General features: G+C 46.4%; 1 protein-coding gene across 1 annotated transcript in view; it reads right to left on the bottom strand.

The window, feature by feature from the left end:
- gabbr2 (gamma-aminobutyric acid (GABA) B receptor, 2) overlaps positions 1–19,865 on the bottom strand; it is a 45,015-nt gene that overhangs the window by 11,681 nt on the left and 13,469 nt on the right. The window contains exons 2-13 of the mRNA XM_088364371.1: positions 19,150–19,287; positions 10,324–10,494; positions 8,435–8,536; positions 8,056–8,121; positions 7,789–7,977; positions 7,100–7,342; positions 5,410–5,470; positions 4,896–4,976; positions 4,126–4,276; positions 3,917–4,049; positions 3,335–3,442; positions 2,224–2,346 (exon numbers count right to left, since the gene is read on the bottom strand). Of these exons, the coding sequence (XP_088220497.1) occupies positions 2,224–2,346; positions 3,335–3,442; positions 3,917–4,049; positions 4,126–4,276; positions 4,896–4,976; positions 5,410–5,470; positions 7,100–7,342; positions 7,789–7,977; positions 8,056–8,121; positions 8,435–8,536; positions 10,324–10,494; positions 19,150–19,287 (1,566 nt within the window). The remainder of the gene's footprint in view (positions 1–2,223; positions 2,347–3,334; positions 3,443–3,916; positions 4,050–4,125; positions 4,277–4,895; positions 4,977–5,409; positions 5,471–7,099; positions 7,343–7,788; positions 7,978–8,055; positions 8,122–8,434; positions 8,537–10,323; positions 10,495–19,149; positions 19,288–19,865) is intronic.

The raw sequence follows: 19,865 nt of genomic DNA, 5'->3' as shown, positions 1-19,865 counted from the left end.
CGCAACGCTTAATGCCGCCCGTGAAGACCGAATCCCACTCGCTACTTTCTCCTTACTTATCTTCAGGCTCACCGCGGAGTGCAATTGAATTCATTCGTCCGACCTGAAGACGAGCTAAAGAGGAAGTGAGTGAGTGGCACTTATGTATTTTTCAAGACTAAGTGTTCAATCTTTTATTTCTCTTTCAACGACATTTTTGGGAAAGCCAGCTGGCTTTTGAGGCGGCATGAACGAGACAATTGTGCAATAGTCAAAAGTCAGTAAAAGTAGTAATTAAAATGCAATCAACAAAACGGCTTGGCACTGTTGCTGTACCTGGCCAGCGGTGATGTCAGCGTTTGCAGCGCTGGTAATAAGCAACGGGATACCTTCAAATCGCCGGGCGGGAGCTGAAAGCGGGCGGCGTGAGTCAGTGAACGCTTCATCATCGCCGCCGTCATCATCACCCTTGCACGCGTGTTGCCACGCAAAAAATCCGCAGAAAAAGCCCTAAACCTGCTATTTAGATCTGCCGGGATCAACGGAGTTACGGGTGTCGGGAACCGTGGTCGTTGCCGTAGCGACGGAGGGGGGTAGGAAACAGAAGGAAGGGTGGAGATGCTTGGCTGCGGGATCCGACGGAATGCAAATCATCTTCTTCCTGACAGTTTGTCCTTCATTATGCAAGAGAAGCCACGGGAGGGGGCGGCGACGCACCAGTGGACGGGTGCAAAAAAAAAATCATAAAATCAAATCTATATCCATGCAAAAGCCACACACAAGGTCACATGCTTGACTCCGTTGCTAAACATGCGTCTCATTCGGCATTCCCAAGTTGCCCCCTCAAAGAAAAGAAAAAAAATGCTTTTTGACAGTGAATGGGCGGCTTGTTATTGTTAAACAGGTTTTGTGACGTCACGTCAAGTTTAGCGGTTCCCCCGTAAGCTCAGAGGAGGCTCTGTCAGCGCGGTCGCAGTTCCATCTTCTTGTTAACGCTCAAACGGCCAGCAAAAGGGGCTGGCCTACTTTTGCAAATGGTTGCTCATTAAGTGGAGCCAGCTGTTTTAAGAGTAAGCACGTTAGTCCCACCGTGGCAACATAAATGTTGACATTCCGCCACATGAACAACACAGGCTTATTCCCAAAAATGTCCAATGGCTGGAGAAGTTATCTATCTGATTTTTCCAACACTTTCTGCCAACAGAAGCAAAAGAGTCAAAATGTATTTGTGTTCTTCCTCACTAAGTTACTTATTAGCATGATTGCAGCGATATGTCATGGCAGCGCGTCCCCATCTTCCGCCATTCTGGGAGTTGGGTACGGTAACGGCGCCTACGTACGGCGTGCCTCTCTGGCACAGATCTCATTGAAAAGACTAAAATAAACCTCCTTGTGGACTTTATTCATCACTGCGTTAAGTGAAGGCGCTGGTCCAAACGAGCTGTCAGATAGAGAGTCCTTCTATCCCCTGGCAGGATGTTGGCAACAATCAACAAACAGAAAAGAAGATGAAAAGCAGGAATCACGTTTTCCCTGTCGAGACCTTCCAATAACCCCCTGATAGCTTGTGAATCATCTCAAGGCTCCAATCATTCAGACTTTCATGCTCCAAGTCAACACAAAGCTCTCCACTTGAGGTACAGTAAAGCCGCGAGATGTGGCAAAACATCACGAGTGATTCTCACGAAATTCTCATCTCACCCGAAAAATACTCGACTAGTGACTGAAGCTACTTTATTAAGAAACTGATTGGATGAAATGTCCTGCTGATCCTAAATGCCCAAAAAGAGCCTTGCCAAATATAGTTGTTAATTTTTTTTTTTTGACAAAAATGCGGTAGCAAAGCACTGCTGACTCATGAGATGCCAAAGCCTCGTTCACATTTTAGCCAGTGGGAAACACCATCGAGTCACGAGTCCATTTTCATTACACGCATCTCCGGCTAGAAAAACAAGGCCAAGCGGGGCGATGCCAGCAGGCCTTGCCAACGCCTCGCATCCAAGTTGGCAAATGTTGGGCGGTGCTGGGGGTTGTGCCGTGGAAAGTTGTGGCGGCTCGCATCCGAACCCAAAACTAATCAACAGAAAAAAGACAGATGGTACCATAGCCCGAGGCTCACAATTTGTTTTCCTCTGCTCCAAATGCAGGCATTCTGGGTATTTTTTTCAGTTTGATTCTGGGACTCTCCCAAATTGCGATGGAAGCAACGAACAGAGGTGGGCCGACACGGGAGCGTGCACTGACCTCCAGGCTGTATTCTTCCACGGTCCTCTTGAGCGGGTCCACAATCTGCCAGCAAATCAGGATGCACAAGTCGATCAGCAGCATCCCACCAACGATGATCAGCAATTTCTGGTCTTTTATAATCTGCACGAGGGGGGTGGTAACAAAAAGTTTTATGAGCGTGGCACTCAACAATCCCGATTATTGTCCGAGCGGCGACCCGCGGGTTTCTCACAAGGGTCTCTGATTAGCTGCAATTAAGCAGCGATGAGGATGCATCATGCGCCGTGTGCAGCGCGAGACACTAACGGCCAGGTGTGGAGCGATGACATCAGATGGCGACGCTCAGCTTTTGTAGCCTGAACTTTTGCTGGGATGAAAGCGGCGGCCTGTCGGTGATCTTTATTTGGAATGCCGTTTGACGGTACGGAAACGTCATTCAAAGAAAAGGTCAGGTGGCATTTCTTCCTGAAGCAGACTATACTGCTTGGTGGGAACTGAGCCAGTCAGATGCTGTGAATATTTCAGAACATCTTTCGCCGTTGCCTGGGCCTAATTAAAAGATACAAAGGCTGACAAATCAGCTTTGATTTTTCTCATCCCGAGAAGATCTTGGTTACAGTTCCTGATGCTGCGAGGCATCCCGCCATGTCGGAATTCCCGCTCTCCTCGTCTTCGAGCCAAGCCGACTTCCTTTTCCATATGTGCCATTTTGTCTGCCTCTCTGGTTTGTCTTTTCTCCGTCTCGCTTCTTGGCCTTCTTTGCCCCAAATCCTTCCAACGCTTTGATCCGTCCCTCATCATGGCAGGCCACCCACACTTGCTCCAGAAAGCCGGCAAGTGGGAGCGAGAGACAGGGCAGGAGGAAGGGATGGCGGAAGGGAGCGGTTCTATTTATACAAAAAAAAAGGCCACGAACCGCCACTACTGTCTGCATCTCTTTTACATAACTGGGCCAATCGATGTGATTGAATGTGATGGCTCAAAAACGTTCACGTGCTTCAATGAAGTTATTTCAAGACTATAAAGAGTGGCTACAAACTGATGAGTCGTGCAAACATTTTGGGCTTTGTGGCGTGGGACCCAATGAGAGCCCAAACGGTGTCTGCTAAAATACGATGACATCACGTACCTTTTTCTTCATCTTAACATTCTTGAAGATGGCGTGCACCCTCCACGTCTTAGCAAACATGGCGCCAAACGCCGTGGTGTAGCCAACGATGAGGATCCATGTTCGGACCTATCAGGCAATACATGGGTCGTGAGCACTTTTTCTTGCGTGACACACACCCGCTGTGGTGTCAGTGTGTGCATCGGGGGCTAATATTTTCTAACTTGGCGCTCGTGACGTCTGTGACGAGTCTGAACGTTTCCTTGAAGATGCCAAAATAGCGGTCTAAAAATGAACCACAAATATATGAAGAAAAAAAAAACAAGCTGTCAGGTTGGTTTCTCATCTCTTATCTGGTAAGCACCGCGGCTGTCACACTGAAGCGAGTAATTCGTCCTAATGAGAAGAAACAAAAGGTAGACCTCTCGCTCTGCTTTGGCGCCAGAGGACGCTGCTGATGTGGGTTTTAAAGTTTGAACATAATCGGATAAAGCCTGATATAGCCACGCTGTGGAAACTTCTACCTGCAGCATCCTACGGGGCCAGCGCCATTTTGCTGCTGCGGCAAAACACAATGTTATCTGCGTAATGGCAGAAACTGACCGTGCAGAGCGTCTGAAACTCGTTGTCGGATACAAAGCCGCCATCCAGTCCGAACAGGAAGATGGAGGCGTAGGAGAGCATGCCGCCCAAGATGATCAGATTGTTCATGTAGGGACTGGACATCTTGATCAGTCTGTAAGACAAGACGCACTCTTCAACGTTTCGTTTTGCACTTCTCTCATTGTTTCTTTTTTTAGACCGGCCCTCACCTGTGGTTTCTGTTCTTGATGTTGAAAAAGAGGAATGCTCCGGCCATAAGCATGCCCAGAATGGTGATGGTGGATAGGATGCTGTAAAGCGGAACGTTGATGTGCCGTCGCTGCGAATGCACAAAGGTCTGATCTTTGGGCGGCTCCACGCCTGACGGGAAGAAGTAGGACGGCTTCAGATGAATTTGGCAGCAGGTTGCTGTCCTTCCAACCGCCAACTTAGCGACAAGGCTATTCCACGGCCATTTCCTGTTTCCTTTGCAAGCGCGGCGGTCGCTCGAGCTATTACGGGGGCCTTCGCTTTTTTATCTCCCGGTCTATTCTTTTCTGGCTGGGGGCAGATCGATGGCAGCGCAATCGTTTTACACATCTCTGCTTTCCACGCTACTGTCCAGAACTTTCTGAATGTAGAGGCGTGGGCGGAAGGGAAAAAAATAACAGTAAGGTACGATGACAAGCAAAAATTGGAGCGGTAAATAATTTTGTTTCCGTGGGGAAAAAAACTTACCTATAACGTGCTTAAAAAATATATATTTCAATTGACCCCCATCAAAAAAAAAAAAAAAAAACTCAGCATAACCTTATTTTTGTTTGTTTATTCGCGGTGTTGTGATATATAAAAAAAAAAACAAAATTGAGGGGGAAAAAAATCATAACCTGAGATTTTTTGGGGAGAGGTAGCTTTCTGTTTTTGCAATGATAACATGTTACAGATACAGATTATGGGTGCTGGACATTCATTTTGTGGAATTATGCCAATTCCACCATACCTTGGAAGCGGATCGAATTGTTGATGAGATCCAGCACGTCTGCGATGGCGTTGTACTCTCCCACTTTCACTTCCTGCCCATCTGTTTTGAAAAACAACAGCATCCGATCAACTTTACGGCCTTGAACAAAATATGTCCAAAGCGCATTCGTAACATAACAAAACATCAATAAGGTAGATAATAAAGCACTCGGCAACGGCTATCACTTAAGGATGGGAATATGCACTTTAATATGTTTTTTAATATGCTTCCCGCTTTTATGCCGTTTCAATTATGCGTTTATTTCACCTCAAGGAGAGCCGGCGGGCGATAAAGAGAAGATAGCGGCGTAGGAAGCAAAGGCGATAAACGCTTCTTCAAGACGGGTGGACAGCGAAAAAACTAGCGGCGCTGTTCCGCTCAAACGAATCGCAGTGTTTTTGCGGAGCAACTTTGTCTGACGATCAACATTGGAAAAAAAAGGGGGGGGGGGGGGGGGCAGCTGCCGACATGACGTCGTAAGTTATTTTTGTACCTTGGAACTGGTTGAATTTAATGGTGCCCATCCGCTCACCGTTACGGAACATCACTTGGCCCTGGAAGAAAGACAAACAACAACAACAACAACAACAGGGCATCATTACATTTAATAAACATGTTAAGCGCGAGCAGCTCAAGTGGTTTATTCTATCACACGACCAAACTGTCATACCGTACTAAAGCCGGGAAAAGTCCTGACGTTAGCATTTGGCAAAAGAGAGCCGTCCTCGGTGAGCCTCCTCCCAGCAAAAATAAGTCTTTGATTGAAGCAGGGAGGGAACAAGATAAGCACTTTTAAGCCGCAGAGCCGACAAAGCAGACAAAACAATTGAGCTTTGCGCCATTATCGTCTAGTGTCGTCGACTCAGTTTGGCTTCTGTGGCTTTCTTCGGCCGCCGATTCTGCGTGTTATTGACGTGTGAACTTCAGAGAAGACTCATCGCTCGACAGAATTTTCTGCTGTTCACGAAATGTCTCTGTTCACGATTGCATCCTGCGTGTGTCTGTCCATTCACGCACAGGGTAAAGGTGTGTCAGTCCTTTCACGATACATCAACAGCTCACCTCATTAAACGGCACCTTCGGGCACCTGCTGTGCAAACAGGGTCTTGCCCTCATGACTCAGCAAAAAGTCAACATCAGCAAAATGAGCAGATGACTGAACCGGGGCGCCGGTGCAACCTCGGTTGCTCTCCCCCTCCCCTCTACACGGACACTCACTTGCGCTATCCAAACAAGGCGCTGACTCACACCTTGCTAATTACAGTAATATGTCGGCGCCCCCCGGATTTAATTAACACACATACACGCTCGCACGTAATGAGAAACGTTTGCGCTCATGCCTCGGTGACGGCAAATCAAAGGGAACATATGCATCATCTCAATGGCCACCCATTACATTAGCGGTTCCGGGGGTATCTGCTACGCAGTGACCTCCGTGATAAGAGTGGTCACAATTGTGTTCTCTCAGGATGGGAATGTGCGTTGCAAAAAAAAAAAAAAAAAGTGGACCACCACCAGGGGAAGACAAAGGCTTCTAATGAAGAGGCGGAATTTGCAGTTTTTCCCGTTGTGTAACACCGGCTAGTTTGTGTGTGTGCGTGAAAAGAAAGTAGCATAAAAGATGCATGCGGCGTGCTGGCCGTGCTGGGGGGAGATTGCCTTCCCATGTCTGCTGCCTGCCTTGTGGGTGTGGTTCTTGTGCGTGCAGGGTCATCTCATTTCAGGGATGCTTTTAAGAGGACAGCTCTTATTATAGCATCAACACACGTTTATACTTATATTGCTAGTGCTCGTTGATTGTTTACTAATTGGGAAATGGCCCAGTCACTAGCAAACAAAGCACAATGACAGAAACAATGCACGGCTCAAGACGTAGCCTTCAATGCCACACTTGGCATCCTGCTGCCGGACGGGAGCTGCAATTTCCTCTCACGGCCCAACAGGCAGGACAGAACAGGATCAATGCTGGATGCGCTGGACTGGGCACGCAACAGCACTTTGCAGGGGCTAAGTAACCTCTGCAAACCATTTGCGCTAATCAACGCAAAGGCTGCCTGACATTTTTCTTGCATACGCGCGCACACACGTACACAAGCCTGCATTAGACAGATATTTGAAGAAAGTCGGAAGGGACTTATTAGCAACTTTTTGTGTAAGCTGGCCGCCCTGTCATTTCGACTCACCGTGACGCCAAAGAAGTTGGTCTCGTTCATGACGTCGAGCACCATCTTGCCCACCTCGTGGTTGTTCACAGTGAAGTTGGGGTGTCCGCTTTCCCGCTGCTTTTCACGCAGCAGGTGCATGACCCGGGTCAGGGTCTTGGCAATGACCCAGATTCCGTCGTAGGCGAAGCCGTGGAACTTGCTGGGCTCCACGCCCTTCTGACGTAGCTCGCGGCTGTACTCCAGCTCGTACTCCTTCGGGGTCTAAAACGGGGCATCGCCTTTTAGTAATTAGATGCAAGCCAGACAAATCGCGAAGCTCGCTAATTAACAAACTGCAAAAACAATGTCAGATGCCTGCTCAGCGTCGAGAAAAAAGCACCTTACTAGCATGTTGCCTGCTAACAAGAAAGACAGACCTGGAACTCCTGAAGTTGAAAAACAAACAGGGACCTTGCCTGCTAACTGACCAAGCAGGTATAAGCAAACCAACAGATGAACTACAAAGTAGTGAGCTAAATCCCAAAGTCAACAAATGGTAACAAAACACTTCATGGTTCAACTGCCCAGTGCTCTTTTTTTCAGTGTGGCAATTATCAGGAGCGTAAATACCAAGCAAATACCACCACCAGCAGCACGCTTGAGTGCATTTGCTATTTCCTGTACCTCTTTTTTGTTTTTCTACTCGCAGACTGAGAAACAGGGCTCACCCTTCCGGAGATGCCCTTGATCTGCCTGGCGCTGAGGGGCTCAAAGTCCACACTGATGTAGCCCTCCATGGCAGCCAGCAGCTTTTTGGTGGTGCAGTTGGTGCTGTTGGCCTGCTCCCACCAGTTGCCCTGGTACCAGCCAGGAATGATCCACTGGTATTTGCTTCCAAACATGTTCAGGTTGTACGCCTGCACGAGAGGAGAGGAGGGAGTGCTGTTCAGGTGCTGTGGGGCCGTCGAGGCGTCGCATCAGGGGAGGCCACTTACGCAGCAGAAGACTTTGGCAGCCAGGTTCTCATCAAACTGGCCAATGATGATCCTCACGTCGTTGTCCTATAAGAAAACCCAAAAATGGACAGATAGTTAGAAAAAGTAGGTCGTGTGTCCAAAGTATGTGCCCGCAAATGTACCATCCGAATGTTGCTGTGGGTGTTTAGTGCAGCTGTGGCGTCTGCTTGAAACTGATGGTCATAATGAGCAACATGCTATGCCACGCAAGCTGCGAGCTTGCGCATCGGGACTCGCGGGATGCCGACGGCGCAATACAGCAAGAAGAAGAACACCCCGTCACCATCAAGGCGGCGTTGAGACGCTCCCGTGTTCTTCGTCCGGAGCACGACCGTCAGGAAACTTTAGCGGAAATCACCTTGAGTTTTTTTACGTTGACGCAGGGGTCGTTGGAGAAACTCTCGGTGTCTGCAATCTGGATGTCGGCCTTCTCCAGTTCGCTTGTGAGATCATTCCTCACCTGAGGAAGCACGCCAAATTCCAGTTTCACAATCAATCTTTTTTTTCAATAACGTCAAATGAATAAATACAATATGAATACACAATTCAATCCATTACTTGAGTATGCTAATTGTGTCTTTTCAAGGGCTAAAACAATTTTTGTCCTTTGTTATTTGACTAGAAAGGTCAATACACAACAACAAGATTCTTTTGCTGTGTATTGTTCCAGAGTGTAATTAAACACCCTGAGGGCATTTTCCTAATCCTGTTCTCCGTCAGCTCTGATTGATGTTTGCCGTTCCCGCCTGTCCGGCAATAAAGTTGATTGCCAAATATTGAGCACGTGTTCACGTGTGTGATGGCTCGCCGCTCCCTCATCGTCATTACCATTAAAGCAGGGATGTGCCGTAAATAGAAGGTGGCCGGAGAGGCTCAAGCTTGCGAGGTGAGGCCAGCTGCTGGAAGTGGGCTACTCCTGCCTTGGCGTCGGTCCGCGCGCACCCCCCGTATGTGACGCCAACGCTGTCGAGGGGGCTTGTGCAAATACTGGAGCGTGGGAGCGACGCGCTTGCATATTTGAAAATGAGGATTAGAGGACAATCTGGCAGGAGGTTGACGGAACGGCGGCGTTTTCCGTCTTCTTCCTGCCCTAAGCCTCTGCCTGCTCTCACAAGCGTGGCGATGAAGGGATTTCAGCTTGTGGAGGAGCTTTTGCAAGCACACTTTTCTAGATATATATTTAAATAGTGTAAGAAGTACGGAGCAGAGCAGAGCAGATTGCTTTCTGGTGAGGAGGTGACGTTTTCAGCAGTTCTGTCTTGTTTTATCGCGATACAACGTTGGTGTCGCACTTGCGTCTCCAGCATCTTACAAACACTTGAAATGAGATAGCGACGCGCCACACAACTTGTACACTCCGCTGAGTGGGAGAATGATAAGAGAAAGACCTCCTCCAGAGTTTTTCATGTCAACGCCTGACGCCTCAACCTTACTCAAAACCCGAACACCTCAACCCACAAATGTGCAGCCCATGAATTTATCTGGTGGAGGTAACATCCAGCGCAACGTAAAAAAATGAGAAGCTAATCAAGCTAATGCTAACGCACCTATAGTACAGCAGCTCACAATGGCGCCTTTCACAATGTCATTGACGACAGAAGAAGCGTTTGCGTCCACAAATGTTCTCCCGATGCAAGCGGCAGATTTGCGTAGGCGGCAAAGAAATGAAGCGGCACGACGGGAGAAAGCGCTTGAATGGAAAATGACTGCCACCTACTCAAAACACATTGGCATCGTCAAAGAGATAATGCTTTCAAACGTGCCAATTATTGCTGGGCGTTGATACTCCGGCCTCGCGTCACTACACTGTTGTTTGTGCCGTGTCGTTTTTGGTTTTTAAACATTTTGTTTTATGCTCGTGGTTGGCGGTAAAAAAAATGAAAATGTGTATTTGATAAGTTAGCTATAAGTTAATTAGCGACTCATGGCTACTTTGACATTCGCAAAACAGCTAACAGCTATTTTGAGGCGATGCTTTGATTTTCTGAGGGCATAGACACCCTTTGGACTCTTGTTTGATTTTGTTTGTGTTGTTTTACCATTAGCCCGAAACAAAGTACATCTGCTGTCTGCTTGCATCATTCACACGCCAAAAAAAACACTGAGCGCGTTCTCATTTTCATCGCGTTCCACTGGGACGCCCGAGTCTTCTTATGAAAAATACGTAAATCCTCAGCTTTATTTTACATACAAAGTGCTGGTTTTTTCCCCTTTCGTTTGTGAATAGAGCAAAAGGAGAGGACAGACCTCGGAGAACCTCTGCACGTCCTGTGTGAGCGTCCCTACGCGGCTCCAGTTATAGTAGTTGAGGAACTTGACCACGGCCGGGTTGACGGCGTTGTCCGACGGGACTGTGCGGAAGAAGTTGGGATACTTTTTCTTGTCTGCCAGCACCGGGGTGGTCGCTGCAAAGGACAGCTGAAAAGCACAAAAAACACAAACACGACTAAGATTCAATGCATATGTGCATTAAATGGTGTAGAGAGTAGAAATCGTTAAAAAGAAGGGGGGGGGCATAAATGTTAAATGGGAATGATGTCGTTTGTCATTTCTTGCTGTTTGGCTTTGTCTTTCTCTCTCGCTTCACCATGCACGAATTCCAGCAATAGGTCACCAGCGTTCCCTTGAGCCAAAAACAGCTGTAATTAATTTTTGCAATGAGATTAGACATGGGCGCGCGCACACACACACGCACCCATCCACCCACCCACACACACACACACACACACGCACACACACACACACACACACACACACACACACACACACACACACACACGCGCGCGCACGCACGCACACACTCACTCTCATGCAAAATGGAAGCGGCATCTTGCACGAGGACAAGAGCGCATGTGACATTTGCCGCAATATGACAACGTGTACGATAACGGGGGTCAATATTTCAGTGGATTGTGGCACAGCAATGTCGAGTGCGATGGGTGCAAATTTGACCTTAGATAACGTAAATCGGTGAGCTGTGCGTGTTGATTTAAGGAAGCGTGTGACTCATAGGGGTTAATTACACACTTTACGAGAAGCAGACCAGGCTGTGATTCATGATAGCGATAGACAGCGGTGTTACGGGGTCCGCCCGTCGCAGCGTTTTCCTAAAAAGAGTTCAAGCGCCTCCTGACTGTGATCTCCTCATTATACGTCTCTCTCGGTGAATCACGGTCGCATCATCTTTTCATCTCCCACTCGTCACCAGGTGCAGTTAGCTGGCGCTGTTGAAATTTGACTTTTGATTAAGGAGTTCGCAGCAAAAAAAAATCGTTTGTGTTGCAAGAAAGATGTCTATGGTTTTAGTCTTTCACAGTTTGATTTTTTTTTCAAGCCTGCATTAGCTGCTCATGAGGTCAGCCCTGCACTGGGGTGTCATTTTCTGTGAACTTAAAACAGACTGCAATCCATTAGGATGTGCAGCCAACGCGTAGGAAAGATGACGACTCCGATGGCCGTCATCTTATCGTCGTAAAAGTGCTGGCGGGTCGGATCGGATCTTTTCTTGCATCCCGCAGAGTGCCTCGGCGACCTTGTCGTGAGACAAGCGCTTTTAATTACCTTGGGCGTAAAGGGGAGGAGGGAGCCAGGGACCAAGCGAGACATGGCAGGCGAGTGAGTTCCTTACACTGGCTGCTCCGAGGACTATTTTGGGCCCTTTCCGTCGGTGCTCTTCAGCGTTAGCTCAAGACTCCACTGCTCTTTCCATTAAACATCAGTGCTCCTTCAAACCGGATCGAATGGATGGTGTTGACAAAAGTTTGGGCCTCTGGGTTCCTAAAGAAAATGGCCACACCTTGATCCGAATGCCTCAAACTGTTAGGGTCATCCGCAGTTCATTTGAAGCAGCGCAATGTTGCAGTAGAGCTGCGTTTTCATGGAACACTGATGGTGGGTTTCAACACCTTGGTGTGGTTCAGTAGCAAAGTAGCCAGCTAGTAGCTAGTGAGCAAAATTAACAAACAATGTCGCTAGTTTGTCGGAATAGCGAGCCATTAGAAAATCAATGAAAAAGCTTAGGCTAAATGAGCTTCCATTAAACAGCAAGTCAGTCTGTCCCTAAACGAGGAGCCGGCGTGATCTGGCAGCATCGATCGATTGTAGCGGGGGCTCCGTTCCAATCGCTTCCGCCGAGGCTAACTGTGCGGTTTGCCTTTGAATAATGAAGTGGCCGTCGTGGATAATAGATGAAGGGACACGACGGCCACGTTTAGACCGCCACGCATGCGACTAACTCAATAGAAGAAGAGGAGGACCGACCGAGACCCTTAAGTATGAATATCGATAAGTGCTCAAATGGAAACCGGGCTGGTGGTCGATGTGATGACAAAACAACATTTTGAACGCACTCAGTTGGGACGATCTTCCTCAAGGGGGGAAAAAATGTTGTTCAATGGTGGTGAAAAAAGTATATCCTTGCCCATCCCTGTGGCTTATTGATCAAACATGATCGGCCGCGACGATCGAACGCGGGCTGATGATCGTCGTTTAACCCTGAAAAATTAATCATTGCGGGATCGTTACAAACCCAAGAGGAATTTAAATACGGAAATATTTCAGTGTTTACAAGCATCATGTTTAGCATCCGTTGCAATCCCCATTTGTGACATTCTATCTTGATGGTCCTAATGAGTTGCAAGCGTTTGTGTTGGGTCCAAAAGCTTCTCCAACTCGGTACTCCCGCAGCGCAGCAAATGCCGCATACTGAATATAGAATGAAGCTCAGGACCACCGGCGTGCATCCTGATCTAGGTTAAATTGCACCGAAGGTCTCTGCTCTCCAGAAAGCAACCGATAATTGACACCAAAAGGCTGATTGGTAGAGCCTCCAATACATCAATTAGTAACCCTCAGTGCTAACACGCAGCAATATATGTCTCAGAATCACAGCGTCATTTCAACGTTGGACTTTTATGACATCGACATGCAGCTCCTCGCAAAGTCTGACCATAAAATGAAGTTTTACGTTACCTTTGCACCCTCAATCAAAGCCAACATACGAGAACCAGGAAGTATCCTTCCTCCCCAGCCGCCAACTCGTAATTCTGCTGAGGTTGACGCGCGATAAGTTTGACGTGACATAAATTGTTAACACGGCTACCCCGCCTCCCTCATCACTCGCGCCGGCAGACAGCTTTATCGGCAATGGTGGCCATTCTTCACGCCGCCATCTGTCGACGGATCGGGCTTGTCCCCCCCGCTTTCAAGGACAATGATGGAATCGTGGCCTGCCATCATCCCCCTTAACCATCAATTACTTTTAAGGGAGACATGCATTTTTTCATAATTTTAAACAGATTCCACATCCTCTGTGTGGCTCATGGCCAAACAAAATCAGCCACGCAGCAATCACCAAGTGGCATTCCTCAGAAACAAGCACCCAGAAATGTTCCATTGCGTGATCACTAGTGCACTGTGCTGAAGAAAAAAAAAATTCATATATTCAATTAATCGTCTCTGACTTTCATCACATTATAGTCAAGTACAAAAAAATCTTGCTTCATGCAACATTTTGAATTTTAATCATGCCCTCCGTGTGACTCCCAGTTTTTGATGGAAATCCCAGCAAGAGTGGAGAGCGAGGGGAGCTTATCAGGGGGGGTTGGGGGGCGCTGTTGAGCGATGGCATCCTGTCACCTGGCTTCATAGCTATTCTATTTATAAATGGAGATTTGATAGCGCAACCTGAAATGGCCTGCCTGTGCATGATTAATGAGCAGATGCTGCGTCGGGGAGGCCACCGCCGTGCTCTCCAGCTGTTCTCTCCCAGAGAGAAAGCCAATGAGAAAAGAACTGGAAATTTACCGCAGATCAAGAATGTTCGAGTGCACGGCTTGTGGCGTTATTCGAGTGAACGGTGCCAAATGTGTTGAAGTTAAGCTGGGCTCCAACACACAAATTTGTGTTAAGGCTCAGCTAGGCCAGGAAAGCTAAAGGTACTGAAGGAATGAGGTCGAAATACAAAAAGTCCTGCCTCGCTACAAAAACAGATATGCTCAAACCTCATTGAATAAAGTACATAAGCAGACAAGTATATTCACATATTAAATAAATAAAAGAAACATTTGAAGCATATAATTATACCTACACACCAAATCAATAAAGAAGACATAACTAGACATTTTTGATAAGTGGTGATGAGAAAGGTTTTTATAACTTTATGATCTGATATATATATTTCTGAGGACTTTGAAATAACAAATGACTTTTGATATATTGCCTAAATAGCTCAATGACCCTTAAGGAACTGTGGAATGCATGCCTGATGTTTTTTCTGTGAATCATGGACACGGCCAGAGTCGTCTTGACCGTTCAGTACTTGATTGTATCTTATGTTTTGACTAATGCTAGACGCCAGTTTTTGATTACTACTGAACGCTCTGCACAGAGGGAAATAGTTTGCCTAACAAAGAAAAGATACGGTTGAATGCGGTACGACAGTGTATGTCCAAGATTGGAGAAGAATGTTCACAGGAAGGTCACGTGGAGATAAAACCAGTGGGTGCCAGAAGGAGCCACCCGAGAACTCGGCCAAAGATGATCGCCAAGGCCGAGAGACGGGATGGAAGACAACAGCCCCCTCCACACACACACACCAACAGCCCCCCACCAACACACCGAATCGCCCATAACCAGCACCACTCCCATGGAAGCAGACTCTCCTTCGAACTTGCCCCACCCCGAAGACTCATCGCCCATCAATCCCAGCCCACAATGTGCTACTGAATATAAAACTGATCTAACAACCTTGGACTTTGCCTTTTCTGAATGGAGACTTTCCGCTCTTGAAGGGCCCAGCGCTGTATTGCACTTTCCTGAAAACAGAGCTTTTTGAACAAGAATTGTGATTGAACTCAACCAAGCTGTCTAAGTCTAATTTCTGCTTCAGTGTCTTTGCATTTTCCTAAATCTGAAGAAATCAAACGAGCACGCAGTGAGTAAATTGAATAACAGGTGATTGGCAAAGGCTTTTGCCGTGAGGCGCAGATAACGCGCTCCCTAAATTGTGGACAGAATCCAACAGTACCAATATTGTAACTATCTTTCCCACTTTAACTTCAAATTATTTTTTTAACCTAGCTTCTTTTTAAGAACATTTTTCATGTTTTGCATATGCTTGCTCCTCTTTAAAAACAAAGACATTGGCGTGCTGTCTAACTGCATTCGTGAACGCGTTCCGACGCCGCGTGCATGAATTAAAGCTGACTCTGCTTTTTTTTGGCCGCTTCCCCGGACTCCCGTGCCGTCGTGACGCATTAGCCGCGCTACATGATGTCGGTAAAAAGGCGTCCCCGCACTGCCTCGGCGGTCCCGCGTGCGGGCTGCACTTCAGAAAGCAGCAGATTACCTCTGGGCAACAACTCTATTTGTCAGAACACCTCTTTGCCATGCTAATTGCTTTTTTATTTTATTTTTTTTGCATTAGGAGCATTCCGTTAGCATATCGATAATTGTTAGCATTGTTCAACAATTGTTGGCATCGCTGTAACAAGCTTTTACAGGTAGTAAAGCACATTGCTGACTTTTTGAGATTTTTGAGGGATTGAAATTTAAACTTTTCCAGCTGAGGACTTTCCTATACAAGCCACGTTAGTGTTTGATTAGTGCGTTCAAAGACCCGACTCGGCGTGTATGCGGTTTGCTTAGTTTCTTAATGACGCCGCCGTAAATGTCAAGATTATTACTGGCAAAGTATTATACGCGGCTAATGTGTGCGTTACTACAGCCTGCACATCACTGCGTGTGTGTGTAGGTTGAAAGAGGAAGACGATAGCGCCAGCGGTTACTTTCAATTATGTCCTTATTCATATTTAATGTTGTTTATTAGCGCTAAAAGGTCAGCGCCGGTGTGTGCTTGTGCGCTGACGCGTCCTGCTGCCAGCAGGGGGTCCAAGGGGTGGTGGCAGCCCGCGCCATGTCTTTCAAAATTCGCTGCCCCAGGACTCCCTGCCGCCGCCCCCCGCCGCCACCCTTTCCTGTTAACCTATCGAGTTGTAAATATCTCATAATACCATCCGTCCCGGCCCCATATCCAGCCCCCCCTCCTTGCAACTTGCTTGGATGAGGATTCCAACCACCAAATAAAGTTTAGGCCTCAATGCCTAACAGTAGTATGACAAACAGCATGTAGCCATAAAAAGCAGGATTAAAGAGGATGTAATTTAGTAATCTTTGGCAAAAACTAAAATAAGCTCAAATATTAATTATTGTCATTCGTCTTTCAAATTTACATCTTCAAACAAAACTCAGTGTTAGTAATTAGTGTCAGCAGTGGAATTGCACCCAACAAAATAAGGAAGCAGAACACAATATTGAGTTGTAAATTGTACAAAATAATCTACTAAATAGCATGACTGTGAACCCAAGACCCACAATGGATTTTTTTACCCGTTGAATAACATTTGTTGTCTTCATGTCCACGCCGTGCACAATGTCTTATCTTTCCCCGTAAATGTTTCCCATTTCCTCCTGGGATTGTATGCGTGCAATTTACATACAAATTTGAACTCCAAATGACAATATAAACATGCAAAGCGTCCACAAGCGTGTGATGAATGCTTCAAAAGAGATTTTCACTGACTAGTGACTGGCTCTGCTTATCCAGCCTGAAAAGGACTGGTGGGGAAAAAAGAGAACTTGTCTGAGTTATTTTGGATCGTCACACTGACCCAATGTCATCTTACCCCGTCCAGTGGTTGAAAGGAAATCCGCAAAGAAGGCGGAGCGCTCTGAGCGCTTGGACCGCCGGACTCCATTACGAGCCATTAAGCAACGCGACGGCCTGCTTGGAAAAGACCAAAGCTGGCGCGATCGATTAAGAGCAGTTTAACTGTCTGACACAGCCACACGCTAAGATGAGAAACATCAACTCCCCCTCACACACATGCAGAGAGAGTTAGGAAGTAGAAAAGACATCATTACTACAAAGTGCTTTGCAAACCGCTGGTTATCATCACTGGATTGCCTCATCATGGGCCAACTTTCACCAAATTTGGCATGTGCTTGAATCTTGGTACTGTCGGCATATTTTAGAGATCCCAAACAAGTCGCCTTTAAAACAATTTTTAAAAAATCCCTGCATTCGAAAAAAAAGCTTATCTCCGCTTGTAGTTTAATTACGCTTGCTATTGTCGGCTAGTTGTCAAACATACCCAGGGATCAAAAGGTCAAACTGGTGTGTTGACAGCATGTCCAAAATGACAAGACTCTAACGGCTATATAATGACAAAAATATTTGTCACGTGCTGGCGCCACCTGCAACAGGACCACGCCCCCCTGTCAGTGGAATCGCCGTCACCTGCCACGGGATCACGGACAGCGCTATATCAGCGCCGCCAGCGCAGACCCGAGTGTCAGTCTGTCCCGTGATGCTTCGCTCATCTGTCCCTGAGAAACTGACTTTACAATTCGGAAATCCGTAGAACTGCTTGTCCACCCCAGCCAGATCGCCGCTCCAGCGCCAGCTATTCCCATCATCCCCTTCCACAATAAAGTCTCTGTCGCTACGCACTTGGCTGTACTGTCTGATCCCTTACAATATTTTGAGAATTGCCTACATGTCCAGCTCAGGCAAAACAAAAGCCAGCAGCATCAGCATCAGTGGCAAGCTGCGAGACGAAGCGGAGGGGCTAATCATCTCGCAGCCCTGCAGCAGCACACAGAGCAGCTGGATAAATACGTGCTAAGGAAACAGCCAGGCATCCAACAAAGAGCTCTACATCTCATTTGTGCAATCAAAATAAAAACAACTTGGCAGCCACGTCAAAGTGTTTGCATTTCGACAAATATTTCTTGCCATTTGTATTCTCCAGTGCTGCTCTGATGAAGTTAGTGCAGTTTCTCTTATAAAGCAGACAAACGTAGCCATGTATTTAAAAAAAGAAGAAAAAAAAAGACTTTAATGCTCGATAAAACAACTTGGTAGTTGCTTGGTGTCTTATTGGTAGGATTCAGTGAGGTGGGTGTAGTACAACCAGATTTTGTAGGGCTCAATCACAACTGCCACCACTGACCAATAAAAAGCCAAGAAAACACATCATAAAGTAAATAGAGATGACTCTTTTGCCAGTAATCCTTCCTGATATATCGTCACGTCCAATGTCGGATGCAGTAAAAATCTCCACAAAGAAACAATTTGAATCTATGAATGAAAGAAATTTATGTTTTTCCGTGTAATCTTTTGTCCTGCGAGGTGTCTTGTTGGCCATAATTGCGGGCAGAAGGAGATTCGTGGCGTAAATGTGACATTGGCGTTGAGCCGCTGCCTCTTGAATTATGCTATCTGCTGGCGGCAGCGGCTTTTCGCCTTATCTTATCGCTGGCCAATAACCTTTTGCGGTGCTCGACACAGATGGAGCATTTTTCCGTTCGGCTGGGAAAGGGGGTGCCGATGTATCGCTGGCTTTGAGCACATGCTCGAATGTAAGGAGTACACTGTGAAGAGTGGGGGGGGAGGGCGTCAATGCTATGTGGTTGTTAGCTTAGAATGCTAACATTATAAATGCTAATTTAAGGCCTAAAAGCTTGGTTTGGTCATCTGCATCAAATCTCTCACAAATGAATTCCAGGCTCAGCAATGTATTTGCATAGTCTGTAAAATAATGCTGTGCTTTTGTTAGCGGTAAATGCTAATCAAGTAAAGTCAAATTTATTTAGATATATTTATATTTATTTGTATACTACTAAAATAGGAGGTGATGTGGCTGTCTGATTTAAATCACTGCAAAAAAAGTAGAGGCTCAGCTGTTTTGTCAAAGGGAAGCATCCATCCATCCTCTGAGATGTATTTATCTGACAAATAGTGTGAGGTTTAAAAGCAACTAATTACAACTAAAAGTCTAATGCTATGCTGTTATGTTGTTTTCGTTCAATATGCTTACATTATGCTAATGAAGTCATTCCACTACAATTTTGTTAGTGTGGATAGCTAAGTTTATAAAAATGAGACATCTTAAGTGGACCAATGCCGCTCCTTGATTGTACTCAACTCTGTTAGCATGTCGTAATAGACGATGTCAGGAAAATCTTCAAAACAGACTGCGAGTAATGGTGGCATTACAAATTAGCTAGTACCTGCACCAGATTCCATCCCTCCAAGGACTCCGCAATGATGGAGGTGACGGAGGGGCAGACGCCGCCAAAGATCATCAGGCGTTTGGGTCCGTAGCAGATGGCGTCAAAGAAGGCCCGCAGGCCCTTGGCGTTGTCACACTGCACACCACAAAAAAAGAAAAAAGAAAATGAAGTCTGCTTTATTTACTTTGTTCAGTTGAAGAGCCTAATACTTGCCACTATCAAACACTTTTTTAAAAAATAGTTTTTCTTATGCCTTTTCACCACAAATGTTTAGAATGTATGATTGGGCTCAGAGAGCTTTTTCCAAGAAACACTGCCGCAGCATCAACTTTCCTCCGATGTTACGTCGCCATGGCAACGGCTGAAATGAGCCGAGGCAATGTGTAACAAAGTTTACATGCCTATTATGGGTATTAATAACCATGAAGCACCCTTGTATAGATCAATAGTTTCCCCCTTGGACCAGTGGAAGTGATATTAGGTTTAGCTCATGGGATGTTATTACTAAAGGGAAGCTGCAGAAGAAAAGAGAGTTCATGTAAATACCGTATTTTTTGGACTATAAGTCACGGTTTTTTTTTCATAGTTTGGGTGGGGGAGCGACATACTCAGGAGCGACTTATATGTGAAATTATTCACACATTTTTATTTGATCATTAACACATTACTTACTAGTATAGCTGATCACTTCACGTTATTTTCACTTTAAACCG

The sequence above is a fragment of the Syngnathus floridae genome, chromosome 21 (assembly GCF_059516105.1).
Source record: "Syngnathus floridae isolate MCC-2025c chromosome 21, RoL_Sflo_1.0, whole genome shotgun sequence".
NCBI classification, from domain to species: domain Eukaryota; kingdom Metazoa; phylum Chordata; class Actinopteri; order Syngnathiformes; family Syngnathidae; genus Syngnathus; species Syngnathus floridae.
Note: the sequence above shows the minus strand (reverse complement) of the source record. Positions and strands in the feature narration are given on the sequence as shown.